Source organism: Macaca nemestrina, chromosome 15 (assembly GCF_043159975.1).
Source record: "Macaca nemestrina isolate mMacNem1 chromosome 15, mMacNem.hap1, whole genome shotgun sequence".
In the NCBI taxonomy this organism is placed as follows: domain Eukaryota; kingdom Metazoa; phylum Chordata; class Mammalia; order Primates; family Cercopithecidae; genus Macaca; species Macaca nemestrina.
Genome location: NC_092139.1, coordinates 24,107,533 through 24,131,071, shown reverse-complemented (window position 1 = coordinate 24,131,071; position 23,539 = coordinate 24,107,533). Strand labels below are relative to the sequence as shown.

Sequence of the window (23,539 nt, the reverse complement as noted above, 5' to 3'; positions counted from 1 at the left end):
GAATTGACCAAGAAGGAAGCGGGGGGATACTCCAAACTAAGATGTGGTGATGGAAACAGACAGGAAGGTGCTTCTGAGAGGGGATACAAAAACAGATTTGTCCCCAAGAAATCAGCTTGTTTCTCAAGAGCCGAAACAATGACTGAAGGAGGTTATTTGGCCTGGTATTATTAGCAGGCACCTGGAGACACATTCTCTCCCAGCTCTGCTTGGAGACAGATTCCCCTGACTCGCTTTACCTAGCTGTGAAATGGACCTATAACATTTATACCTGATCCCTTCCAGTGCAAGGTAAAGAGCCAAAGGTCTTTGGAGGAATACAAGAGGATAAAGGGGCAATGGCTGCTCCCAGATATGTTTGGGTTCCCAGCCCTGGTTATCCAGGAGAAATGTCCTCCTGGAAGCCTGACAGCCACCCTTCATCTGGGTTCTGCTTTTAGAGAGCCTCTTCCTATGTCAATGAAACAGAAAGTAGGAATTTGGGAAGGTGGATTTTGATTTGAGGACACTGAATACAATCTTTTCTGGTGTTTATGAAGTGTGTTTACCAAGCAGCCACTCTCCAAACCCTAGCAACTGCTTAAAACAAGAGAGCTGCTGATTTGTGGAGTGTTTCCTTTTAAAAAATATCACCATAAATGTTGGATTTAGAGACATTATTTCCATATAAAAATAACTTGTCAAGGGGACAAAAGTATTTAAGAGGCATTCTTCTCAGCTCAGAAAGCAATAGGGAGGAGGGGTGGTTTGTTTTGGATTTTTTTGTTTTTTTGATTTTGGGAGATTTTTTATTTTGCATGAGGTTAGAGCTAGGAGTAGGAGAAGTAAGAGGGGTGGTTGGAAAGCAGGTGGGGTGTTGGTTAGCTCTTTGCCTTCGGAATCCCAAACTCCTTCTCTGATTGCTCCTTCCCCCACCTTTTTCTCCCAAAAATCCACCAGGATCTAGGAGAAAACAAGAATGAGTTCTACTTTGCCCCCTCCCTTTCCCTTTCCCCCTTCCCTGCAATCTCACCTCAGCGCTCTCCCACCTACCTCTCATATCAGATGTCAACTTCTTCTTTCTCCCCACAGACACCACAGTGTGTCCCCAAGTGCACCACTGATGGTATACAAGATTTTGGAGGATAACATACAAATAAACTTTAAAAAAAAATTTAGCAGGATGTATTTTTTAGAGTACCAAAAAACACAGAGATAGATAGATTATAACAGATAGATAGACAGATATGATTGACAGATAGATGATAGATATGAATGACAGATATAGGTAGATAATTGACAGATGATTGATAGATATGATTGACAGAGAGATGATTGATAGATGATAAATATGAATGACAGATAGATAATAGGTAGATAATGATTGACAGATGGATGATTGATAGATATGACTGACAGATTAATGATTGATTGATAGGGCGAGCCAGGACCTCAAACCCATGCTTTCACAGACATTACCCCTTTCCTTTTTAAGTACATTTTACACAACACATGATCATTCAACCAATTATTGGGTTGTTATGGTCCTACTAAGTGCCAGGCACCATTCTTCGTTCTTAGGAACATCAATAAACAAAACAGTCGCCAGACACTGACCTTACAGAGCTTATATGCTGGCAGGCAAAAGCAGAAAATAAGCAAGAAGTGAATAATAATCCGATAAATTATAAAGTGATTAGTGCCATAAGAAAAGAAATAAAGAAAAAACAAGAAAAGAAATATTAAAGAAAAATAAGGCAGGTCAGCACTGCCCAGGGAGAGGGAAGGGGGCAGGTTCCAAAATTTGATAGGGTCATCAAAATAAGACTCATGAAGAAGGTGAGATTTCAGCAAGAACTTGAAGGAGGTAAGTAAGTTTACTGCAGGTGTATCTGGGGGAAGAGTGGTTCAGGCAGAGGGAACAGCTTCAGCAAATTCCCTAAGTAAGGGCCATAAGCAGCCTCTTCCAGAAACAGTAGGGTGGCCAGTGTGGCTGGAACAGAGTGAGCAAGGCAAGAAAGTACAGGGAGAGAAAATCAGAGGAGACAGAGATGCTGATTCTGATCACTTATTTTAAATGTTATTAAAACTAAATGGCATTTAAAATTCAGATTCTCAGCTGCATGAGCCACATTTCAAGGCTTTGATAGCCATTTGTGGCTAGTGGCTACCTTATTGGATGGCACAGATAAGAAATTTTCTCTCATCACAGAAAGTTCTATCACATGACACTGACCTTGAGTGTTCTTCCCCTCCTTATTTGACTTGGTTAACTTTTATTCAGACTTTAACAGCTCAAACATCACTTCCTCCAGGAAGCCTTTTCTGACCACTCTTCCTGTACATCAGTTCCACTGTCCTATGCATGCTCTCAGAGAGCCAGGTGGCTTACCTTCATTTCATTTATCTCTTTGTGACATTGTACACTAATTGGCAGTGCTTGGTGGCTTGTACCTGAAGTCCCAGCTACTCAGGAGGCTGAAGTGGGAGGATCACTTGAGTTCAGGAGCTGGAGGCTACAGTGAACTATGGTCACTGCACTCCAGCCTGGATGACAGAGTGAGACTCCACTGAAGGAGGAGAAAGAGGAGGAGGAGGAGAAGGAGGAAGAAATTGTATGCTCATTAGTACAATATCTTACTGATGTCTCTCTCTCCTAATAGATTGTAAACTCCATTGTTTCTGTTTCGGTTCATTGTTATATTGCCAGCACCTAGCACAGTGCCTGAGGTATGAAAGACAAATAATTTGTTCAACGATCCAATGAATGGTTTTAGGTGGCAGGACTAGAAGCAGAGTATTCACTAAACAAAGGGTTATAGCACCGCGGAGAACTGTGATTCAGTAGGCTCCTGGAGCCCAAAATTTTGCTGGGTGAGAGCAGCTCCAGAGGCTGGAGTCCCTGCTGCACCAAACCTGGATTCGGCTCAGGACCCTTAATCATTTTTGTACCCACCTTCTCACCAAGGCCCCCACATGCTGTCCCTCCAGGAGAACAACAGGAGAGCATCTGTCTTTACTAGAGAAGCCAAGTCTCAGATATTCACAAAATGCCTCTTCATTCCTTCAGTCCGGTGCTTGCAGCAGCAGCAGCAGCAGCATTGAAATGCTCCCTTTTGCTGCTCGTGAATCCGAGGACTGGGGACCAACTTTGGCACATTTGCTGGGATGCCTGGCTAGGCACGGAGAGTGCCGTGTGCTCCAGCACGTATGTGGCCGCCCTCATGGAGCAAATGCTGGACTGCACAGCCCTGGATCTGACAGGTAACACGCAGCAGCTGCATGATTTACAAGGCCTTGTGGGGAGAGGTTTTGTCTCCCACTTTGAGAGCTTGAGTGCTTCATATAAATATTTATGGGAGTCTGGGGCCTCCATTAACCCTACCAGTGCCACATTTCACTTGTTACATGGTGCTTGTCTACGAATGAATGTGAAGACCCATGTTCAATTACACATGCATGTAGGTATGTGCATGTGAGGATGTACATGGACTTATATGCATTTGAGGAGAGCATGTGTAATCAATTGCATCTCAATGTGAGTATAAATACATATAGTTATGTGCACATAATTGTGAACATTATATCCACACTGTAAATGCATGTACATGAGTATTTGGACATGCATGCATATAGGTGTGGATACATACATATGCATACATGTATAATGCATGTGTATATGTTTGTGTGCATGTATGTGGGCACATGAATATGAGAGTTTGTATCTAGCAAATGAGCACATGTGGATTCTGTGCTCCAATGTGTGTGCAGGCCTGCCTCCATGTGTGTAAGCATGAGTGTATACACATGCATGTTTATTCACACACCTGCTCTAAGAGCATATGCATATCTATGTGCAGATCTAGAGTTTCAGCCTTACCCTAGAAACAGCTTTCATTAAACTATGGGTGATTCCATAAAAATTGCCTCACCTAGAGGCTGCTGCTTCTATGAACACTTGCTCTGGTAATTATGATATATTTACTGGTAAGTTCAATTGAGAACAGAAGAAAGGTGAAAGAACTGTTCATTAATTGAAAACAGTACCAATGTCCCACGGCAATGATGTCCAAAGTGTCCTCCTCCACCACACACAGCCACAGACACACACACACACAAACACACACACACACACTTCTCACCACCATACTCCTCTGCCAGCAACTGAAATGAGCAACAGAGCTGCAGTTTCTCTCTGACACCCTTGTCATCATGTTTGTACTTGTGCGTCTCCAACTTCCCATCACCCATCTCTTTGCCTGGGGATGCAAAGAGAGTGTCTTATGGCTGGAGAGCATGAAGCACACCCTTATAAATGTAATTACCCTCTGCAGAGGGATTTAGAGAGGAAACTGTCACCAAAGAAGACTATGTCCCACTCCTCCATACTTCCCTCCACCTGAGTGTTTCAGATAAGACATAGTGGACTTATGAAGTTTGGTGACAAAAATACAAATTTCAGCATCAGATACGTGGGGACTGAAGTTCTAGTTCATCCACAGGGTGACACTGAGCAAATAGTAACCACTCTGAGCTTTATTCATCTCTGACCTGCAGGTAATAGCAACCCATGCTTCATAGAGTTAAGAGAAATGTAATAATGGAACTAATCTCGCAGTTTGACTACACTTCTGTTTTGTGACCTTCCTGCCCATTGTCCACGGAAAGGGACATTTGTGCCATGCTCTGGCTCCCAGAACACAAAGAAGGATTGGTGTCAAGCCCTGCAATGGGAAGCACATCACTTCTCTGACCACTCAGGACAGGCAGAAGTGAGCCCCCAGGCCAGTCCAGGCCCATGGTCTCTGTAGAGTAAGGCTCAGGTGACTGTAACACCAGTAGAAGCAGGGAAGTGAATGTGGCAGATCCAGAGAAGAAACAAAGGGACATGAAGAGTGAGCTAAGGGCAGCTGTGGCTCCTGAATCCGATGGAGTCCTGGGCTATGATCAATGCCTGCCTCATGCTCCAAAGCTCTGAAATGGGCACCTTGTAGTCTCCCACCCTGCTGTCCATTTACTAGAAGGAGTCCAATCCTAGGTAAGATATACAGATCTCCAAAAAAGAAAACACAACAATATAAATGTTGGACTTGTGGATTTCATCTCCCTTTTTATGTTGAAACTGGCTTCTTCCAGCAAGTACCAGGGCTCCTCCCACTGCCTCCAAAGCTGTCCCTCCAGCCCAAAGACAACATCCCTTTTTGATACAAATACGAAAGAATGTATAATGAGTGGCTGGTATTTTTCATGAAAGTAGCTTCACATGCAAAGAATGCAGAGAGGCAGTTAAAACTGAGTTTGGCTTCACAACAAATCATTAATATAGGTGATTTTCCACAGTGAAGTAGTAACTTATTTCATGTATTTTGTTTCTTCCAAGTGAGAACACTAAGCTCTGATTTTCTTGTCTAAATGCATCTTTTAGGAGGCATTCTGGGATAATATATATAACGTATCTTTTATTATCCTAAAAGATAGGATAATATAAGATGCATCTTTTCGTATGCATCTTTTAGGATAATATGTGTAAGACAATGGAGAAAGACATTAAGAAGAATAAGTGTGAGGCATAGGAAATTCACAGAACGTGGTAAAGGTGTTCAGAAATGAGGCATAGGAAATTGACAGAACGTGGTAAAGGTGTTCAGAAATGAAAGAGGCATACAGGATGCGGAGGAGATGGGATAATGTGCTCCTCAGTTGGAAGAGGTGCTCTCCATGGTCTGGATACATGCTTCAAGCGGCAGAAACTATAGAAAGAATAAAATTTCAGCAGTAGTAGCTGCCGTCTTCACCAAAATAAGGCTAGGCTTCTAGGCCAAGAAAGCCCAGCCTGGGAAGCCCACTGAGGGCTACTTCCACGGAGCAGGTACACCCTGGACACAGAACTGTCGCTTTACTGCAGCTGGATTGTCTTCTGAGTGTACTGGGCTAGGCAACAGCACAGAACAGCTCTACCAACCAGATCGACTTCTTTTAGGAGGGCTGCTGGAAACCATGCTGCCTACTGGATGTGCCATTTGAGGACTTTTATTTTGTTGGGGGGAGGAGGAGCAGAGCAAACCTCTAATCTTCCCTTCCTTACATAACAAATCCAAACACAACTATCTCTGGGATGAGAGGCCAGGCCAGCAGACTGCAGGCTGCAGAGGGAAGGGTTACGCAAGAAGCCAGTTCAGAGTTTTTCCTTTCTGAAAACAGAAGGGCCTGGAGTGCAGATTTTGCACCTGAAAGCCTGCAAGGGAATGACCAGAAACTCTAAACCCACTGTCTCCAGAAGCCCGGAGAGGAAGAGCTTGGGGAGTGGGGATGGGAGAGCAGGAGAGTAGGGGGTTTGCCTGGTGTGGCAGAAGCTGCAACTCCAGGTCACAGAGAAAGCCAAGTGACCAGCCTGGTGGATCTGGCGTGGTTCCTGGCAGCTTCCATTGCAGTGTGGGTCCAAGAGGCCTCTGGGCGGGCACTGGCTGAAGCAGTAGGTAGGAGTTGAGTGCCCTCTGACAGGCAGGAGCGTTGTCCTGCCACAGAAATGCCCAGAGACCCGGGACTGAGGGAAGCCTGCCTGGTTCACCGAAAGAGGGATCTGGGTCCAGGGCCCAAGCTCAGCTTCCCCGGAGATCCCTTCCCCGAGAGCCGACTGGTGCCGGTTTCCCCGCCAGTCGGGCTCCGATCCCCAGCGAACCTCGCCACCGGGGGAACCTGGAAGGGAACAGCGGGATAGTTGGAGCAATCAAGACGAGAGCCTGGAGCAGCGGGCCCTGGTCCTAGTGCTGCGCGGTGGCTCGGGGGACTCCAGACTCTCATTCCCCCGCGCCGCATACTATTCCAGCCACCTCGGGACCCCGCTCGGCAGCCCTTCCCCGCCAGGCAGTGCGGAAATAAAAAGCAGAAGAGAAATCAAAACAAAAGGAGAAAGTTTTCTGAAATGAAAGAGGTTACGAAGGAAGGGCTAAAAGAATGGGAAATGTCAAAGAAATAAAAAGAATGCCAGGAGGCAAGGGAATGGTGCCCAGGCTCCCACCCGTCCCCGCGCGCGAGGACCCGAGGCTCCAGGCAAGCCCAGCTGAGCGCCTTCCTCCACCCGCCTCGCCGAAAGTGGCGACGGCGGATCCAGCCGGCACAGCCTCCCGAACACCCCCAGCGATCCGGGGTCGCAAGAAGCGGGATTCGCGCCGGACTGGACTGCAGCCGCTCCAACCAGGGGCGCGGTCCGGAGGGAAGCCCTAGTCCGGGCCCTGCGTGTGCCCCGTGCGTGCGTCCGGGTGTCTGAGCGTGCCTGTCTCTGAGTGCGTCTCCGGGTGCAGGCGCCAGCCTGTCTACGTGGGACTGGTGCCGGCTTGGAAGACTCCCGGCGCTGGGAGGATTTTCCCCCGGGGATATCAAGGATTGCGAGGAGCCCGAGAGCCGCGAGGAGCGGTGGGAACGTAAAAGGAGGATGACGGTGGCGGGGTGCCGCTAGGGTGGGACGTGCCAGAGGGCCTTGGGACTCAGTTCGCTTTTCCTGGGCTTGTGGGCTCTGGGGCATCACGGCGGGTCGGGCCGGCAGGCTACAGGCGGAGACATAGCTGGGGCTTGCCTGATGTGAGAGTCCGCCCTGAAGGTTCCGGAAGCCCAGGCCTCCTCCAAGCAGCTGCCGGCTCCGCCTGACTCTCGCCCGCTTGTTCCCCCGGCCTGTTAGTGCTCACTTGGTGGGTTGATGCGGGGACTGACAGTGACTCAGTGTCAGTCCCCGCACCATCAATATGGGTATCAATGTGGACATTAATGTGTGCAGGATGTATGTGTCTGTGTATCTGTGTGTCAGTGTGTCACTAAGACTGTGTTCTGGGATTGTCAGATTCTCCGAGAGGCAGCTGGTCACTCCAAACCGGCTTGAACCACTTTGTCTTCTGGATGCAATGCTGATGGTATTGGTCACTGGGTCAATGTCTGTGCTTCTGTGCTCTGGGGAAGAAAAGCTAACACTTTGGAGTTTGCAACCCTCCCTAGCTCAGAGACTAAGGATGGAGAATGCCAGTCCGCTTGGTACGATTCCAAAGGGAGTCAGGCCACCGGATTTAGGGTCTCCACCAGCCAGGCGTTCGTGATATTTTTGGTCTCTGGAACCATGCCGTGGGGTTTCCTCTGGCACCCCACCTGAGCGAAGCCTCTTTCACCGCAAAGAGGATACATGTGTACACGTGAAGACGGTCTGTGCAGGAGCATGTGTGTAGGAAGTTACCCAACTAATCAAAGCCCCTTGCTCCTTCATTCATGCACGTGGGGGCAAAGGTACCACAGAGCCAGGCTCAGCTGCCTCCTCCTCCCAGATCACAGCCAAAGCCTTCCCCAGCAGACACATCTTCCATCTTCCCGCCATGAAAATCAACTGGACCTTTGAATTAAATTCGAGCTAGAATCTCAAGCTTCTCTCCTATTGAACACCACCAACACACTATATAAATGTACATAAATGTTCATGTCATCTGTATCCTTAATTTTTAGGTCCCCTTCCTCTTCTCTAGACCTCAGCCTTCACTACTTCCAGGCTTCCAGAGATCCAGGCCAAAATTTCCTGTTAGTTTCACTCTCCCCTTCCTTCTCCCAACTCAGATTCCCAGCTGGGGCTCCACTTCTTGGGTCTCCTATATTCCCCCATTAGGGTTCTGAAACTCCATGAGCCAGAGAACTCCAGGGACTAAAGGTTAAGCCTCCTGGACTGCAGATAATGAGTCTGAGGATGCCGGAGCCCCTCGGAGCTTGCCATTGCCAAAGGATCACAAAAACTCTACAGGGGTTGGAGATCCTACTCCGTGTCCCAGAGGCCAACCCTGAGTTATAGACAGGACTCCAAGGAGGCTGGGAGGGGTTGGGGGTGACCTAGGTGGGCTCCACTCTTCCAAGAATACAGAAAAGGAAAGGTTCTCGGGCCACCTCCCAGTCGGGGATCTCCAGGATGCAGCTGAAGCTGCTGCACTAGAGTGATGACCCAAACTCCTCCAACACCAATTCGAGGAGCCACTAAAATTCAGACTCCGCCACACAGTGCCCATCTGCGGAGCTGAGGAATCCATGCCTGAGTGCCAGTGCACCCCAAGGCATACTACCCTCAAAAACACAAGTCCACACAGAAGGGCTTCCTGCCTGGGGGATATTGTACCCCAAGATCTAGTGCTGGGTTGTACCTGCTTCCATTAGCTTTGGGGTAAGAGACAGGCCCCATTCAGAGAAGGCATCTGGCTCTGGGCAGCTCCAGTTGCTCCCAGAGAGATGCGCTGGGTAGGAGAAAGGAGACTTGCACCCCAGGCAGGAGGGCAAGGGCCCTGGTCAGCTGGGCCAGAGCACCAAAAAGACCCAGCTTCCTCATCAAGGTGGCAGCTCCTGGCTTCCTAGTCTCCATCAATCACTATATCAGAACAGACAGACTAGCAAGTCAGTTCTGGTGGCCAAGCCTGAAAGCACTGAAAAAGTGGCGTGTGCCCCATATCCAGGGACTCAAGGCTGTTTGGACCTGCGCCCTCTCAGCTCACAAACCAGCTCTCTTGACTGGGGTCTGTACCTAGGGTGGGAAGCAGAAAACACATTTGAGGCTCATGTATACACACACTCACACACTCAAGGAAGGGCTTTACTAGGGCTTGGTTTGCTACTCCATTGGCCACGGGGTAAGAGTAACCCAAAGTTGGTGTGACTCTTGAGGAAGCAAGAGAAGAAAGTCAAAATCATGCGAACACAGAGTCCTCTAAATAAACACCATTTCCATGGTTTTAATAAGCAAAATAGGAAACCATTTTAATAACCAAAAAACAGAAACCAGTCTGAATAAAACTACAATAGACTAGGTTTTAATATTTTCATATCATAAGCAGGGTTTGAAATTGATCCCTTATTTTACATGAAATAAAAACAATTTCTGTTGCGGCAGGTTTGATTTCAACACAGTTGAATCTGTAAAAACCAAAGCTCATTTCTGATGCAGGACAAATATCCACAATATTTAAAACTGCAAGCACCATGCGGTTCATACAATCTTGTTATTACTGTTAATTTATCAACTAATACAAACTCAAAAATGCATCTGGCCAGCAGCGCCAGCAATTTCAAATGGGAACTTAAAAATACACTTTTATTTTGGTATTTTTGTCAGTGCAACTTAAATCCTTTTACTGACCTGCAGAAAAAAAAAAAAGTAATAATAAAGAAAAACACCCATGTCTTCCCTATAACTACTATACAACTGAAGAATTGAAGGGGGAGGGGGAGACACCACCAAGAACTCTTCCTACTATTTCAAAAGCAGGGAAAGAAACACAATGCACTGGTCTAAAGAACACACTTGAAAGTTGCAAAATTACTTGCCAATGTTTGGGTTTCTGGTACATTCTGAGCGTGGCAGTTGGTTCAGTGCAATGTCTGCTTACCAGTGCACTGCCAGGGTCAGGGATGGCTAAGCCTCTCACCCTAAGAGCGCTGTGGTTCCTACAATTAGCGCAGGCCCAGAGGGTTCAGAAGGGACCTCAGGGTGATTCTGGTTACAATAAAAAGCAGAGGGGAGGATCTGTTTTCCTTTCCTTTCCTTTCCTTTCCTTTCCTTTCCTTTCCTTTCTTATTAAGGGTGTCATTTTGACCATAAAGACAAGGCTGGAGTCCAGTACACTCTTCTGGGGTGCGGAGCTTGGCAGCTTCCCTGCCCTGCCCTGCCCTGCCCTTGTACTCGGGAGCTGGGACCTCTCGGTTCTCTCTCTCAACACCAGCAAGGTCGAAAACTAAAGCAGGAGAGAAAAAAGAGGACCGAATGGGGATGAGGGAAGGAAAGAAAACATGCAACTTCCAAGTGTGCCCCAAGACAAAGTTGTTTTCTGATGTAAAATGCCTGGAACTTTTTCTTTTTTTTTTCTTTTTAACTTACAAACAAAAATACCATAATCATAAACCCAAACAAAGACCCTCAGCTTGCTGCCATGTTCTCTATGCGGTTTGGCGGGGCGGGTATTTACAAGCCTACAGCTGGGACTGAAACCCCGCACGCAGCGCCGGAGTTTCCAAACTGCGATCCCTTCTCACCCAAAGAAACAAGGGGAGTATGATCCATGATCAACAACATGCTAAAGTTAAACAAGAAAATGGTACAAAATAGAAATTATTACCATACATGTCCAGCATGCAGGATTAATATTTTTAATGCAGATTTTTGTATTTTTCTATATAATCGAGCAGGCAATAAAACTGATGAGATTTGGGCGCCGAACGTCCTAACTGAGGCCCGTGTCTCAGGGCTGAGAGCCAGTGTTCTCCGAACTCTGACAGACAGGTCCGTCTGTCCTTCCTTCTTTCGCTCAGCCTCGCCTCTCGCCTGCCGGGACGCCAGAGTCCCTCTCCTCTCCTCGTTGCTCTCTTCCTGGCGCGGACTACGCTCCGGGCCGCAAAGCAGCGGTCCCGGCTTAACGCGCAAAGTTCAGAAAGCCAGGAGTCTCCAGATGGCCTTGGTGACTTCTCGGGACTACGCCTCGCCGCCCTCCAGCCTGAAGAGAAGTTACTCCGGGACCTCCCACCCTCTCGTCTCTCTCTCTCAGGCTCTGCTCGAGTCTAGCGGGCGGCGCTGGCGTGCGCTACTCTCGCCTTAGCCAAGGTCCCCTGCCCGCCCGCGCGCCCGCCCGTCGCCCGCGGCCCGCGCGCCCTTCCTCCCTCTCGCTCAAGTCAAACAGGTCAAGGTTGGGGCCGCGGCAGGGACAGGGTCCGGGGTAGTGTGGGACTGGGGACATAGGACAGGGAGTCCGGGCCGGGGCAAGGGCGGGGGCCGGGACCGGCCACGACTCACAGAAAGAACTCGGGAGAGGAGGGGCTGTCGCTGGTGGAGCCCGCCTCCCTGAAGCCGGAGTTGGCGAGTTTCTCGCACTTGACCTTGTAGGCGTCTCTCTCGCGGGCCAGCCGGGACACCTCCTGCTTAAGCTGCTCCACCTGCTGAATGAGCTGCGTCTTCTCATTCTCCAGGTGGTGCTTCTGCTGGACGCGTTTATACCTGCAAGACTGGGCGTAGCCCCGGTTCTTCAGGGTCCGCCGCTTCTGCTTCAGGCGGATCACCTCGTCCTTGGTGAAGCCCCGCAGGTGGCGGTTCAGCTCGCGCACGGACATGGACACGAGCTGATCGTCGGAGAAGCGGTCCTCCACGCTGCCGTTACCGCCCGCCGCCGTCGCCGAGGCCGTCGCGTGCGGCCCGGGCCCAGGGTGGCTAGTGGGCAGCTGTTGCGCCGGGCTAGCGGCGCTGGACGGCGGCGGTGACGCTTGATGATGATGGTGATGGTGCGGGTGAGCGTGCGGACCCAGCTCGTCGTGGGCCACGCCAGCGCCCGGGTACGCGTGGTGCGGGTGAGGGTGGTGGTGATGGTGGTGGTGGTGAGCGCCGCGAAAGCTGTCGAAGCTTTGCAGCGGCTGTGGCACTGGGTGCGAGCCGATGAGCGCTTCCACCGCGTCCTCGGGCGTCAGGTTGAGCGCCTCGGGGTTCATCTGCTGGTAGTTGCTCGCCATCCAGTACAGATCCTCGAGGTGTGTCTTCTGTTCGGTCGGGCTGAAGCTGGGCGACGAGGGCACGGAGCTACACGGAGTGCTGAGCGGTGTGGAGGACACCGAGCCGGCTGGCTGCAGGCGCGTGCAGGGCCTGCCCGGACGCTCCGCGCGCCCCAGGGGCTCTTTCTTCACGTCGAACTTGAGCAGGTCGAAGTCGTTGACATACTCCATGGCCAGCGGGCTGGTGGGCAGCTCTGGCCCCATGCTCAGCTCCGCGGCCATCGCTGACGCGAGGCGCAGCTGCCGCTGCAGCCCGGGAAACTTTGCGGCCGGCCGGAGCGCGCCCAGCCAAGCGCGTGGGCGAAGAGCGGCGAGCCGGGGAGGCGGGGAGCGAGGGCGCAGCGGGCCGGGGCCGCCGGCCAAGCCTTTGTCTGGGGACGCGGCGGCGCGCCAGAGAGTCCCAAGGCTGCCTGCACCGCCCCAGAGCTCTGGGCTGTGCCCGCGCCGGGAACGGGCCGGGGAGAGTCGGGCGGAGTGGAGAGGCAAGTGGAGCGCGCAGTGGGGCTGAGGGGAGGCGTGGGGCGAGTGCCCGTTGCTCGCTCTCTAGCTCTCTTGCTCTTACGCTCTCTCGCTCGCAGCCGCTCGCAGCTCGGCGGTGCAGCTGTGCTGGATCCGGCGGCGCCGCAGCCTTTTATCGCCTCCTGATGTCACTGGGGTGCGGGGGCCCGGGCGGCCCGGTGCGCGGGCCAATGGCTGCACGGCCTCCGCGGCCCAGCGGCGCAGGGCGGGGCGCGCCTGACAGCTCCCCCGCCCCCCGCGTCAGCTGACTGGCGGCCCGAGCGGCCCTGGAGGCGCGGAGGCCTGGCGGAGCGCTGGAAAGGAGTGGGACGGCCACCCTGGGCCCACCCCTCTACCCTGCAGGTCCCGGCCCCCGCACGCTCGCCTGGAGTGCGCGCCCCACCTCTAGGGCAAGCCGCCGCTTTCCCCTCCTCGCGCGCTCTCCTCCCTCAGTTCCCTTTGCACCCCACCCCCAACCCATGTCACCCCCAAGGAGGCTCAGAATGAGTGCCGGGACAACGCCTCCTGGGCCCTTTGTTCCCAAGCGGCCCCCGCCCAGTGGGCGACGCTCTGTGTGTCCTCGCGGCTTCAGGCCGTGTGTGCCGTGCGTTCCTGTTTCTGGAGATCTGCGCGTATTTGTGTGTTGGCCAGGGCGGGCTCGAGGCTCCGAGAGTTGTGTTCAGACCCAACTCTTAACCTCAGGGGACCTTTCTCAGGCCAAGCGAGGGCCGTGCCCCTCCTGGCGGGTGCAGTGGCAGAGCCCTGAGATTCTATTCCATTGGCCCCGCCGCTCCCCGCGCTCACCCCACCCCACAATGTTCACAGTGAAGGCGACGGCAAAAGCAGCAGCCCAAAGGCTCTGAATTCCTTTCCCCCGCCACACGCACGGAATCCTGAGCGCCCGGAGCCTCGGGGCCGAGGCCGGCCCGGGACGGTGGTCGGAATGGCTCTCCACTGCTGGGGAGCCGGCCCTGTTTTTGTTTGAACGTTCTGTAACGATTAAGCAGATCCAGGCGTCAGCCCGCCGCGGAGAGGCTCAAACAGGCATAAAGTGCGACCCCAAGTGGCCACTGTGCGCAAAGGCGTCGCGACCGCCCGGCCCACTGCCGGAAGGCTTGGACGGCGCCTCGGACCTAGCCAGGTCTCCCCTACCTGGCCCAACCCAAGCCAGCCCGGAACGCATACTGTGTGTGCAGCGGCGCCCAGGACAGGTTCCTTTCGAGCCACTTACAGGTCCTCGGGTCCCGTCTTCGTACTCAGCCGCGAGCCTCGAGCAGCGAGCTCCGCGCTGGTCGCCCCTGTTGAAATTCCGTGCCCCAGCGTTCGGGGGTGCCCGTCGGCTGCTCCCCGCGCCAGAAGGTCCCGGGCGGAGGAGGGCCCGTAGCCAAAAGTGGAAACGCCACAGTGAAGCAGCCCAGGGCTACCGGGTGAGAAACCTCCCCGGAGGGCAGACGGGGAGACCGAAGCGCACCGCACTAGGCATCCAAACCAGGCTTGGGAGCCGCGAACCCTCCCTATCCAGATCCAGGATGGCTAGAATTAACGGGTTCTTCCTGAGACCTCGGCTCAGGCGCCAAAACCGGATAGATCGCGAATTCGCTGGACCCGGAGACCCGACCCGCCTCCCGCGTCGCCTTCTGCTTTCCAGCTTTGGGCGCGCGCAGCGAGAGGCAGGAGAGGCGCGCACTGGGTGAGTGAGTCCCGGCCACTGTCTGCGCTGGACCAGCCCGACTGACCCCGCGCGTAGGGGTCGCGTGAGCCACACCAGTGCAGACGCACCTAAATGATTTTTAAATGTTAGAAGGTAAAATATTTGCCTCCCATTAATCTGAAAACTCTCTATTCTCTTGCGCCCTCGGAGAGGCTGGGGTACGGCGTGGTATTGGGTCGCCTATTTTTAATAAAATGAGTGTATTTTAACTAAAACTTGAACTCAGTCTTGTGGGGTGGCAACTTAAATGCTGGAAGGGCGCGTCTACAACCCTCTTCGAGAAGCGTGCTCTCCGCAGAAATGAGGCGGCCGCCTTGAGAGAGAGCCTGGGCGGTGCCGCTGCGCAGCCCCTGCCAGAAGCTGGGGGTTGGGGACTCGCACCTTGTAAATGTCCTCGTCCTGTTTGAACGCGGTGTGAGCACACTCGGACCATGGCTCAGTGGAGAACGTTTCCAAACCACTCGGGATCGGGTGTCTCGGATCTGTGCAGACTATGTATGGCTCCGGACTCAGGTGGCCAGGGCGGGACAAGCACGCCGGACTCTCTTGGTCCGGACTGGACTAGAGCTGGTAGCACCCTCCCTCAGGGTCCTAAGAGACCTGTGGCTCCCAGAGTGTTTCTGCCACTGTGGACTTCTGTGCGGGCACCAAGGCGAACAGGCCAACCTGTGACCCACTCCACCCCCGCCCGTACGTCCGTCGACTCTGCCTGACACTCGCTGTCGAGGACTGGCGTGGCCCATTGAGGCGCTGGGAATTCCTGAGGCCCCAGGTCTACGGTCCCGAAGTTCCTGTTCTCCCGCGCGCGGCCTGCCTCCGTCTCAGGGTCTCTTGGACTCGGGCTTTGTCTGGGCAAGCGCGCTCCTCTTTGTCCCTGTGTCTCTGTCTCTGTTGTGGTCACTCCCTTCGCCTGGGCTTTGACTGAGGTATCTCTGCCCATCCCCAGGCTCACTTCCCCACCCAAATCCGTTTCTCTGCCCCTCTCCCAGCTTAGCCACTCCCTCCTCTGCACGCCCGCCAACCTACCCCACCAAAAAAATGTTGGAAACAGCCCTACCCCTGCCAGGCTGTGGGTGAATGACGGAGACACGCAGGTGGCCAAGGAGTTAAGGCCGCTGCTGCGCAGCTGACCCCACTTCGTGGCCCGGCCTCCCCCACCGCGGTTACTGCTGCACTGATCAGTAGGGTCTTGGAGCCCCAGGCCCTATGGCCTCCAAATCCCGACTGCCGTCGCGGGATGCCGCTTCTCATCTCTGGGGTATCTGGATCAGCGTGCCGGGCTCCCTGGTCGTGGGTACACAGCAGTACCCGGAGTCTTCACCCTATCCCTAAAACGTAGGCAGGGTCGAGGTGAGGAGGGTGGGGGGTTACTACTGTATCCCCATTGACTGGGAGTCTGACATGCTGAAAGAAAAAAAGAAAAGGGATGGTGGAAGAAGTGAAGAGTCGAGGAGGAGAAGTAAAGGGAGGCCAGGAGCCACGCGAGCGGTCCGCGGAGTCCCAAGGCACACTGAAGGAAAGTCGGGGATTTTGCGGCAGCCACAGCCCCTCTAGTGAACAGCTTGTTGTCTCTAGCTGCCAAAACTCCCATTTAAGGTGATTACCCAAGAGCGACCTCCTGTCTACCCACCCCAGGTTGGGCCAGAGGCTATGCCTCTGGGACGCACCGCCTCGGGATTCTTTAGTTACAAATGGTAATGGAGGAAGCTCTGCAGGGTCCGAGCCGCCGCAGAGCCTTGGAGCATTCGGGGTAGGAGTAGGGGAAGAGGTTAATCCCTAAGGGAGCGTGGAGCCCAGTCAGTCGCCAGGTGTGAGGTTCGCCGCGCTGCCCTCGCTGGTCCCCACTCAGCCAAGGAAATAACTCCAGAGAGGCCCGGCGGCGTGCCCTCCCGTGCGCCTGCAAACCAGAGCGGCACTCCTGGCATCCGCATTCAGCCCGAAGGTGTGCCGTTCACCTTCGGCGTTATTTCCCTGAGGGTTGCAGGGGGTTGGTGAGCGAGACGGCGTCTCTGTGGATGCATGGGTGCTGTTGGAGACGTGCGGGAGGGGTGTGTTCGTGCGTGTGTTGTTTGCGCGCGCGTGTGTGTTGGTGGAGAGGCGCAGCAGCACGCGGGATGAGGGAGCGGGAAACTTCCAGCTTCAAAGCTCGGGGGGCTCTGGATCGCGGAGTCGCTAAGCAGAGGCCAGTGGTCTCAAGGGCCTCAGAGGCAAGTTCTGCCAGGGAGGGTCCCGAATCAGGGGACCCCCACCTCCCGCCCGCCTCAGGAGCCTGACTTCTGCCTTTGCATCACCCAGATGTAGTGTCACCTGTCTTTTCCAAGGAGCCCTCAGGTCTGTGCTACCTTTTGTGAGGCTCAGTGGAAAAGTATTCTGTTGCTCCCATTCCATGGGATCCGCCCAAAGTCTATGGGACCCAAAAAGAGACAGGAGAGTTTTCTGGGAGATTTTTGTTTTTGTCTTCCTTTTCCTCTTCCCAAAGGCAGCTATCACTTCCACTTTCCCTTGCCCCATACAACTGCTGTCAGATTCCAACCCAGTGCTTCTAAAAAGGTATTCTTGGGTTTCTAGGTCCTGGTAGTCTTTAGGCAACCAAAAGATTCAGAGGGTCCCAGTAGGGAGCCAGAGTTACACTGACTGTGAAAATCCTGACTGTCTCCCCTGGGGACCAGGGACTACTCCCCAATACATGCACAAATGTGCACGCGAGCACACACACACACACACACTTAGGGGTAGGAAAGTGTTATTAAAACTATTTCACTGTTTTGGTTTTTTTTTTACTGTGTTTTAATGTGACCAATAAATAATTTTAAATTACATATGTGGCTCACATTCTATTTCTGTTGGACAAGGCTGCATTAGATAACCACTGGGCAGTATTGCCTCCAACACAGATGGGATATTTGATAATAGTCACTCTCATTTGTATAGGGAGTTGCAAAGCCTTTTCTCATTCACCTTTTTGTTTCGTCGTCGTTGTTGTTTGTTTGTTTGCTTTGTTTTATTTTTTGAGACAGAGTCTCGCTCTGTTGCCCAGGCTGGAGCCTGGAGTACAGTGGCGTAATCTCAGCTCACTGCAACCTCCACCTCCTGGGTTCAATCGATTCTCCTGCCCCAGCCTTCCAAGTAGCTGAGATTACAGGCTCCCACCACCACATTCAGCTAATTTTTGTATTTTTAGTAGAGACAGGGTTTCACCATGTTGGCCAGGCTGGTCTCCAACTCCTGACCTCAGATGATCCGCCCACGTCAGCCTCCATCATTCACCTTTTCACTCAACTCTCACAACTCTGTGAAGTAGCAACTATTATTATCCCTATATTAGAGAGATAGGTAGGCAGGGAGATAAGTGGGTGGATGCAGATATATCACAGTGTCTTAAGAGCATTTTGCATGTCAACTCATTCAGTCCTCACAATTGCCCTATGAGATGAGTAGGATTATCTCCATCTCAAAGAATAAGCCTGGAGAGGTTAAATGATTTATTTACAGTTATACAGCAGTGATGAGCTGGAACTTCTGGTCCCAAGTCCAGTGCTCTGAATACTATGAAGTGTGTGGTCTCTGTGTCAACTGAGTAGCATCCTGGGGATTCTGGTGTCAGTACGGTGCTTCTCTACCTGTTCTCTGGGTAAAGATTTTCAGCTGCCCACAGGATTAGTGACTCTGTTCACATCATGGCTGAACCTTTACCAAGTGCCAAGTCCCTGCCAATAATTCGATTATGAGGGCAGTGTTTAATGTGCCTTCTTGTCAGTGGCAGTCAAACTTCTCTTTCCCTTTTCTCTTCCCTGACTGTGTGGGGCTGGAGAGAAACCAAAGCAGGGTTACTGGCCAAAGAAGAACAATTTTGCAGAGTCCTCTCATCCTGTCCTTTACCCTTGGCCTCAGCCTGGCCTCTGATCCTTGGTCCTGCCTCTGGTCTGAGTTTGACCTTCAGTCCCTATTCATACATCCCTAAATATCAAAGGAAAGAGACAGAGAGAAAGAGAGGGGAGAGATGGTTCAGTGCTGATGAGAATCTCACTGCTACTCAAAGCCACTGTCCAGTGAATGATAACCAGGACAATTCCCTTCCCACTACACCTCCCCCACCCATGACCCCAGAGCCAGTGTCAGGAATTTTGAAACCTCATTATTGCTCCCCAGGGCTGAGGCCCTCACCTCCCATAGTCCAACTATTGCCTCTCCTCTATACTTTCACAAGAGAGATCCACCAGATCTCTCTGGTTCTTCATCTAGTACCTTAACCTTCATCCAAGCCACCCTTATCTTTTCCTTAGAGGATTGCACAGGCTTTGGCTGTAGACTTTCTGCTTCTCCACAGGGCAGTAGAGATCGTTTTTAAATGAATCTGATCATTCTCCCTCTCGCACCCCCTGGCTTAAATACAAATCACTTTAACACTTGGAAAAAGAACCAAATTCCTTGGCATAGCCTTCAGGCCATGGATGGTCTACCCTTGTTACCCTCTCCCACCTCATCTTGCTGCATCCCCCATCACAGTGCTCCAGGCACACTGATTTAAGTTCTTCCACAGCCCAAGCTGTGTTCTGCCACAGGACCTTTGCACATTCCATTCCCCTGCGTACAATGAGTCAATCACTTGTTTCTGAAGAACTTAGAAGACGTGTTCTATGGATCTTCCCAGGCCTTGCAGGGACTTGGGTGTACCTAGGCATGCGAGTAGGGTGAAAAGCCTATTAGCAAGGACAAGGTCCTGGTCATTCTAGGGAAATCCCACACACTGGAGTCGTAGGGCAAAGCTTGTACCTCCATTCCATCTTTCTTCAACTGGGATCAGGGTAGACCTCAGGTTTGGGAGAGGCTTTAGGAAATAACACGTGGACATTCAAGGAAATGATATGGTCAGCTAGTCCAAATGTTTTACACTTGAGAAAATGGGTTACAAATACAAATTTGTGAGCCACAGTCTGATTTTATAGGTCTGAGTGGAGCCCAAGAATTTGCATTTTAATAAGTTCCCTGGGTGACTCTGAAGCCCAGAGTCCAAGAAACACACTCTGAGAAACTAGATGGAATTTGATCATGAGCTCCCAGAGGAAGTCTTCAGGAGGCAGCGTTGTCTCTTTGTCCTCAGTAGCCAGTGCAATGCCCATACCAGGAGGAACTCAATTACAAGTATGGAATAAATGAAAGAATAAATGAAATTAACAACTAGGCAAAGGCTGATCTTCCTTACAGTGTGAGGTCTCTGAATTGTCAGGCCTTTTCTGCACACCCTCCAGCCCCCTCCTCTCCCTTAGTTAACAGTCATTCCTGAACCAATCCTTCTTTCTTCCTCCTGAGGCCAAGGACCAACTCAGGAAATTTGCATGATTTGAGTTATCCTACCCCACGGGCCTCCCTGCTTTCACTTTCTTCCTCCTTTGTCTGGACGCTCTTCAAGGGCCCCGAATTCCAGCTTCTACTACATGGTCATCACCGCATGGAGAGCAAACTTCTCAGGTACAGGGGAAGTAGATGGCACCCTCCCACTGCCCTGGGACCTGCTGCCTGGGAGTGGTGGAGGAAATAATGCTGATTGTCTGTGTCAAAGCCCAGACTCCATTCAGCCAGGAGCTGCTGTGGTCATTCAATCTCTTTTTAAAACAAATCACAGAAGATCACATTCTCATTGTGAAAAAATGCAGCAATGTAATTTTAACATCTATGTCTAGAGCTACAGCTTGCCTTTGATTTTTACTCAGCAAATGCTCTGTCAATACATGGAGATCTACTTCTTTTTAACTAATGCATAGCATTCTGTCCAATGGATGCCCTATAGTTTTTTTATCTAGGCCATATTGATGGACACTTAAGCTATTTCTAATCTTTCACTATTGCAAACAATGCTGCAGCTCAGCTTTTTACATGTGCCTTCCTGCACATGGGCAAACATTCCTCTAGAAAGCAAGAAATAAAATTGCTGGGTTGAAAGATGTGTGCATTTTCAGTGTTAATCATGTCAAATTAGCCTCTAACAAGATGGTACCTATTTCATTTACAATCAGAATGGAAAACCTGTTTCCCCATAGCCACACCAACAATGAATTTCATCTTTTACAATGAATTTCAATTTTACAACCAGTGCTGGGAGATGAGGGTTCAAGGATAAACATGGCTTCTTTCCTCCCCTCCAGGACATTGCAAACCTTGCCATTGTGACATGAAAGGTGTTGTGATAGCAGTATGTCCACAGTGCTGCTGGATCCCAAGTAAATGATCCCTGGTTCTATTGGAAGAAATGGGGAGGGTGGCAGAAAATGCTGCAGAGAAAAGGTGACACTTGGTTAAGGCTTTGAAGGCTGAGCAGAAATTTGCCAAACACAGAAATGCAGGAATAGCTGGTGGTAGGACTACTCCAAGCAAAGGCATGGAGCAAAGGCTCTGCCTCGTGCACTTGGGGAGCTATTTCAGGGAGGCTGGAGACAGAGATGAAGGCTTCTGCAGGAGCCAACACTCGAAGGACCTGGAATGCCATGTCAAAGGATCAGTATTCTGTCCTGAGGGCTAGAAGGTCATCTCCACATGGGAAGGCATCTTTTTTGGTGGACTGTCAGGCACATAGTAGGTGCTCAGTAAACACGTATGGAAATAAAAAGGAGAATCTCAAAGGTATTTAAGCAACATGCTTAATTATCTTTAATCCCTCATGGAGACAAGGTGCGTTCCATGCCAGGGACTGAGATCCAGGCTTCATTCTAGACACTGGAGAGGTGGCACAGACACACTCAGCTCAGGAATTCTTTCCTGGGTTGCAGCCCCCCTCCCGGCCCTGTGCCAGGTCCCTTTCACCTCTGCCCGTTAGAGATTGCTTTTGGTTGCTGTGTTGACAACCCCTGTTTCTGTGTTTGGAGCGGCTGTTCAGTGCCATTTCCTGATTTAATATCAGCACCAGCATACAGCAAGGATGCACAGTTAGCAGTTTTTGCTCCAAGTATTTTTCAAGTTCCCTTTTGATGTAAGGGTTGGGTTTGCAGCTTCCCTGATCTCACAGAGCAGGGAGGGAGAGACTGGGGGAAGGAACTGGGAGCCAGAGGTGGGAGAAGAGGACCCTGAGAAGATTCATCTAGTCCAGCTGAGCTGAGAGACTCCAAGCTTCTTCTGCAAGGGGATGGCAGAGGGATCAGCAAAGACAGGGCAGGCTGAAGGGTTTCCTGGAAGGTGTGGCCTCTGAAGCAAGGCTGCTGTTACCCTTCTGTGTGGGCATAAAGATGTACCCGTGTCTGTGAATATATGTCTCTGTCACAAAAACAAAGTGCTAAAAAGGTTAAATAACCTAACATGATGCAATTCAAAGCACCAGGAAATGAAAACAAAATTGGTCCAAAGCAAAACTTAAGGTTGGTGCAGGTCCCAGTAGTGCTCAGTTTTTCAGGGTTTGGGGTTGTTTTTGTTTGTTTTTGACTGAGCATCTACTATGCCCAAGGACTTCTTCAGGGTTGAGTGCTCATCCTCTCCTGATGGAAACAGATCTTTTTCACTACATTATGGCCAATGCAACAATGAGAGCATGCTCGGGAACTGTGCACACACAGGAACACACACCCACATTTGAGGACAAGACACAAAAAGAGACTGGGCACTTCTTCACCAGAGTCCTTGAAGGCCTGCACTCCCCCCAACCCCACCTATAGACACCTCTGTGACCTGCTGCTGGGGCTCCATTCTACCTCTTCTACCCTACCACCCACCTGTTGGACTCTTCTCCAAGACCTCCTGTGTCATTTGGGGTCTTCTGAGAAGGAGAAGCCAAAACAGGATTCTATATGTAAGAGGTTGATTGGGGGACACACCTGTGAAGTATAAACGAAGAGAGGGCAAGAGGAGACAGGGAGAGCCTTCAGACTGACCACGATGTTGGTCTCACCCCTGTGAAAGGAGAGGAGGAAGGAAGGAGGATGTGGAAGGAAGAGTCTTAGACTACAGCACTGCTCTAGGAAAGTTGCAACCAGGATCATGCCACCCAGTCATGGCAGACTTCCCCAGGTAATGAAATTAGCCCAGCAAACATCTTATTGTGTGTTTTCCACATGTGAGGGACTGTATTACATTTAGCTTGCGTCATCTCACTTAGTCCTTCACAATAACCTTAACAGACAGGTACTATTTTCATTATTACCCCATTTTGTAGGCTGAGGCTTAAATAAATTAAGTCCCTTGCCAGAGGCCACAGGTTACAAGTGACAGAGGAAAGATTCAAAGGCTACTTGACTCTAACTATTGCTCTGGACTACTGTGGCCAGAAGGAGGCTTGGAAAGGGTAAGTGGGAGGCTCATTTCTCTCTTTGCACCCATCTCTCCTGCTTATGGGCCTTGGGATGTGTTTCAGCACAACCCCCAAGAAGGCTTTTCTGGTCTCATCAGGGCTGATGCCAGCTCATTCCAGGCTGGTCTGCCAGTCAGGCCCAAGCAGATGGCCCAGAATGCTCACCTGAAATAGGCACTCTTCAGCAGTCACACATGTGCTTTTTTCTTAGGCATTACCTCCTCCAGGAAGCCTTCCTGCTAGCTGGCCCATGTTTCCATACCTTACATAGACACTTTGCCCAGAGCCTATGTTACATCTGTGTCCACCACCAAACTCAGCCTCTCTAGGACCCAAACCAGGTCTGAGTCATGTCAGCACCCAGCACAGGAGGGCACAGAACTGGAGAGACAGCAATACAGGCACCTGGTGCTTGGACAAAGGAACGTGTCCCAGGGGCATCAAGAGCATGGGTCGTTGTCATGAAAGCCATTGCTTTAGCCTTCAGATGTGCAGCCTGCACTCCCTGGCCTGGCTGCCAGGGGCCTCACCAACCCCCA

The 23,539-nt window shown here is 51.4% G+C and overlaps 1 protein-coding gene and 1 long non-coding RNA gene across 10 annotated transcripts in view; both read right to left on the bottom strand.

The window, feature by feature from the left end:
- LOC105496355 (uncharacterized) overlaps nucleotides 1-23,539 on the bottom strand; it is a 382,416-nt gene that overhangs the window by 53,638 nt on the left and 305,239 nt on the right. The window lies entirely within an intron of this gene.
- LOC105496353 (MAF bZIP transcription factor B) lies at nucleotides 9,779-13,205 on the bottom strand. Its single transcript, XM_011766690.3, has one exon. It carries the CDS (start codon nucleotides 12,739-12,741, stop codon nucleotides 11,770-11,772), a length of 972 nt encoding a protein of 323 aa, XP_011764992.1. The 5' UTR covers nucleotides 12,742-13,205; the 3' UTR covers nucleotides 9,779-11,769.

Excerpts from the sequence above, each read along its gene's own strand:
- LOC105496353 (XM_011766690.3), bottom strand. The coding sequence starts at position 12,741 with ATGGCCGCGGAGCTGAGCATGGGGCCAGAGCTGCCCACCAGCCCGCTG.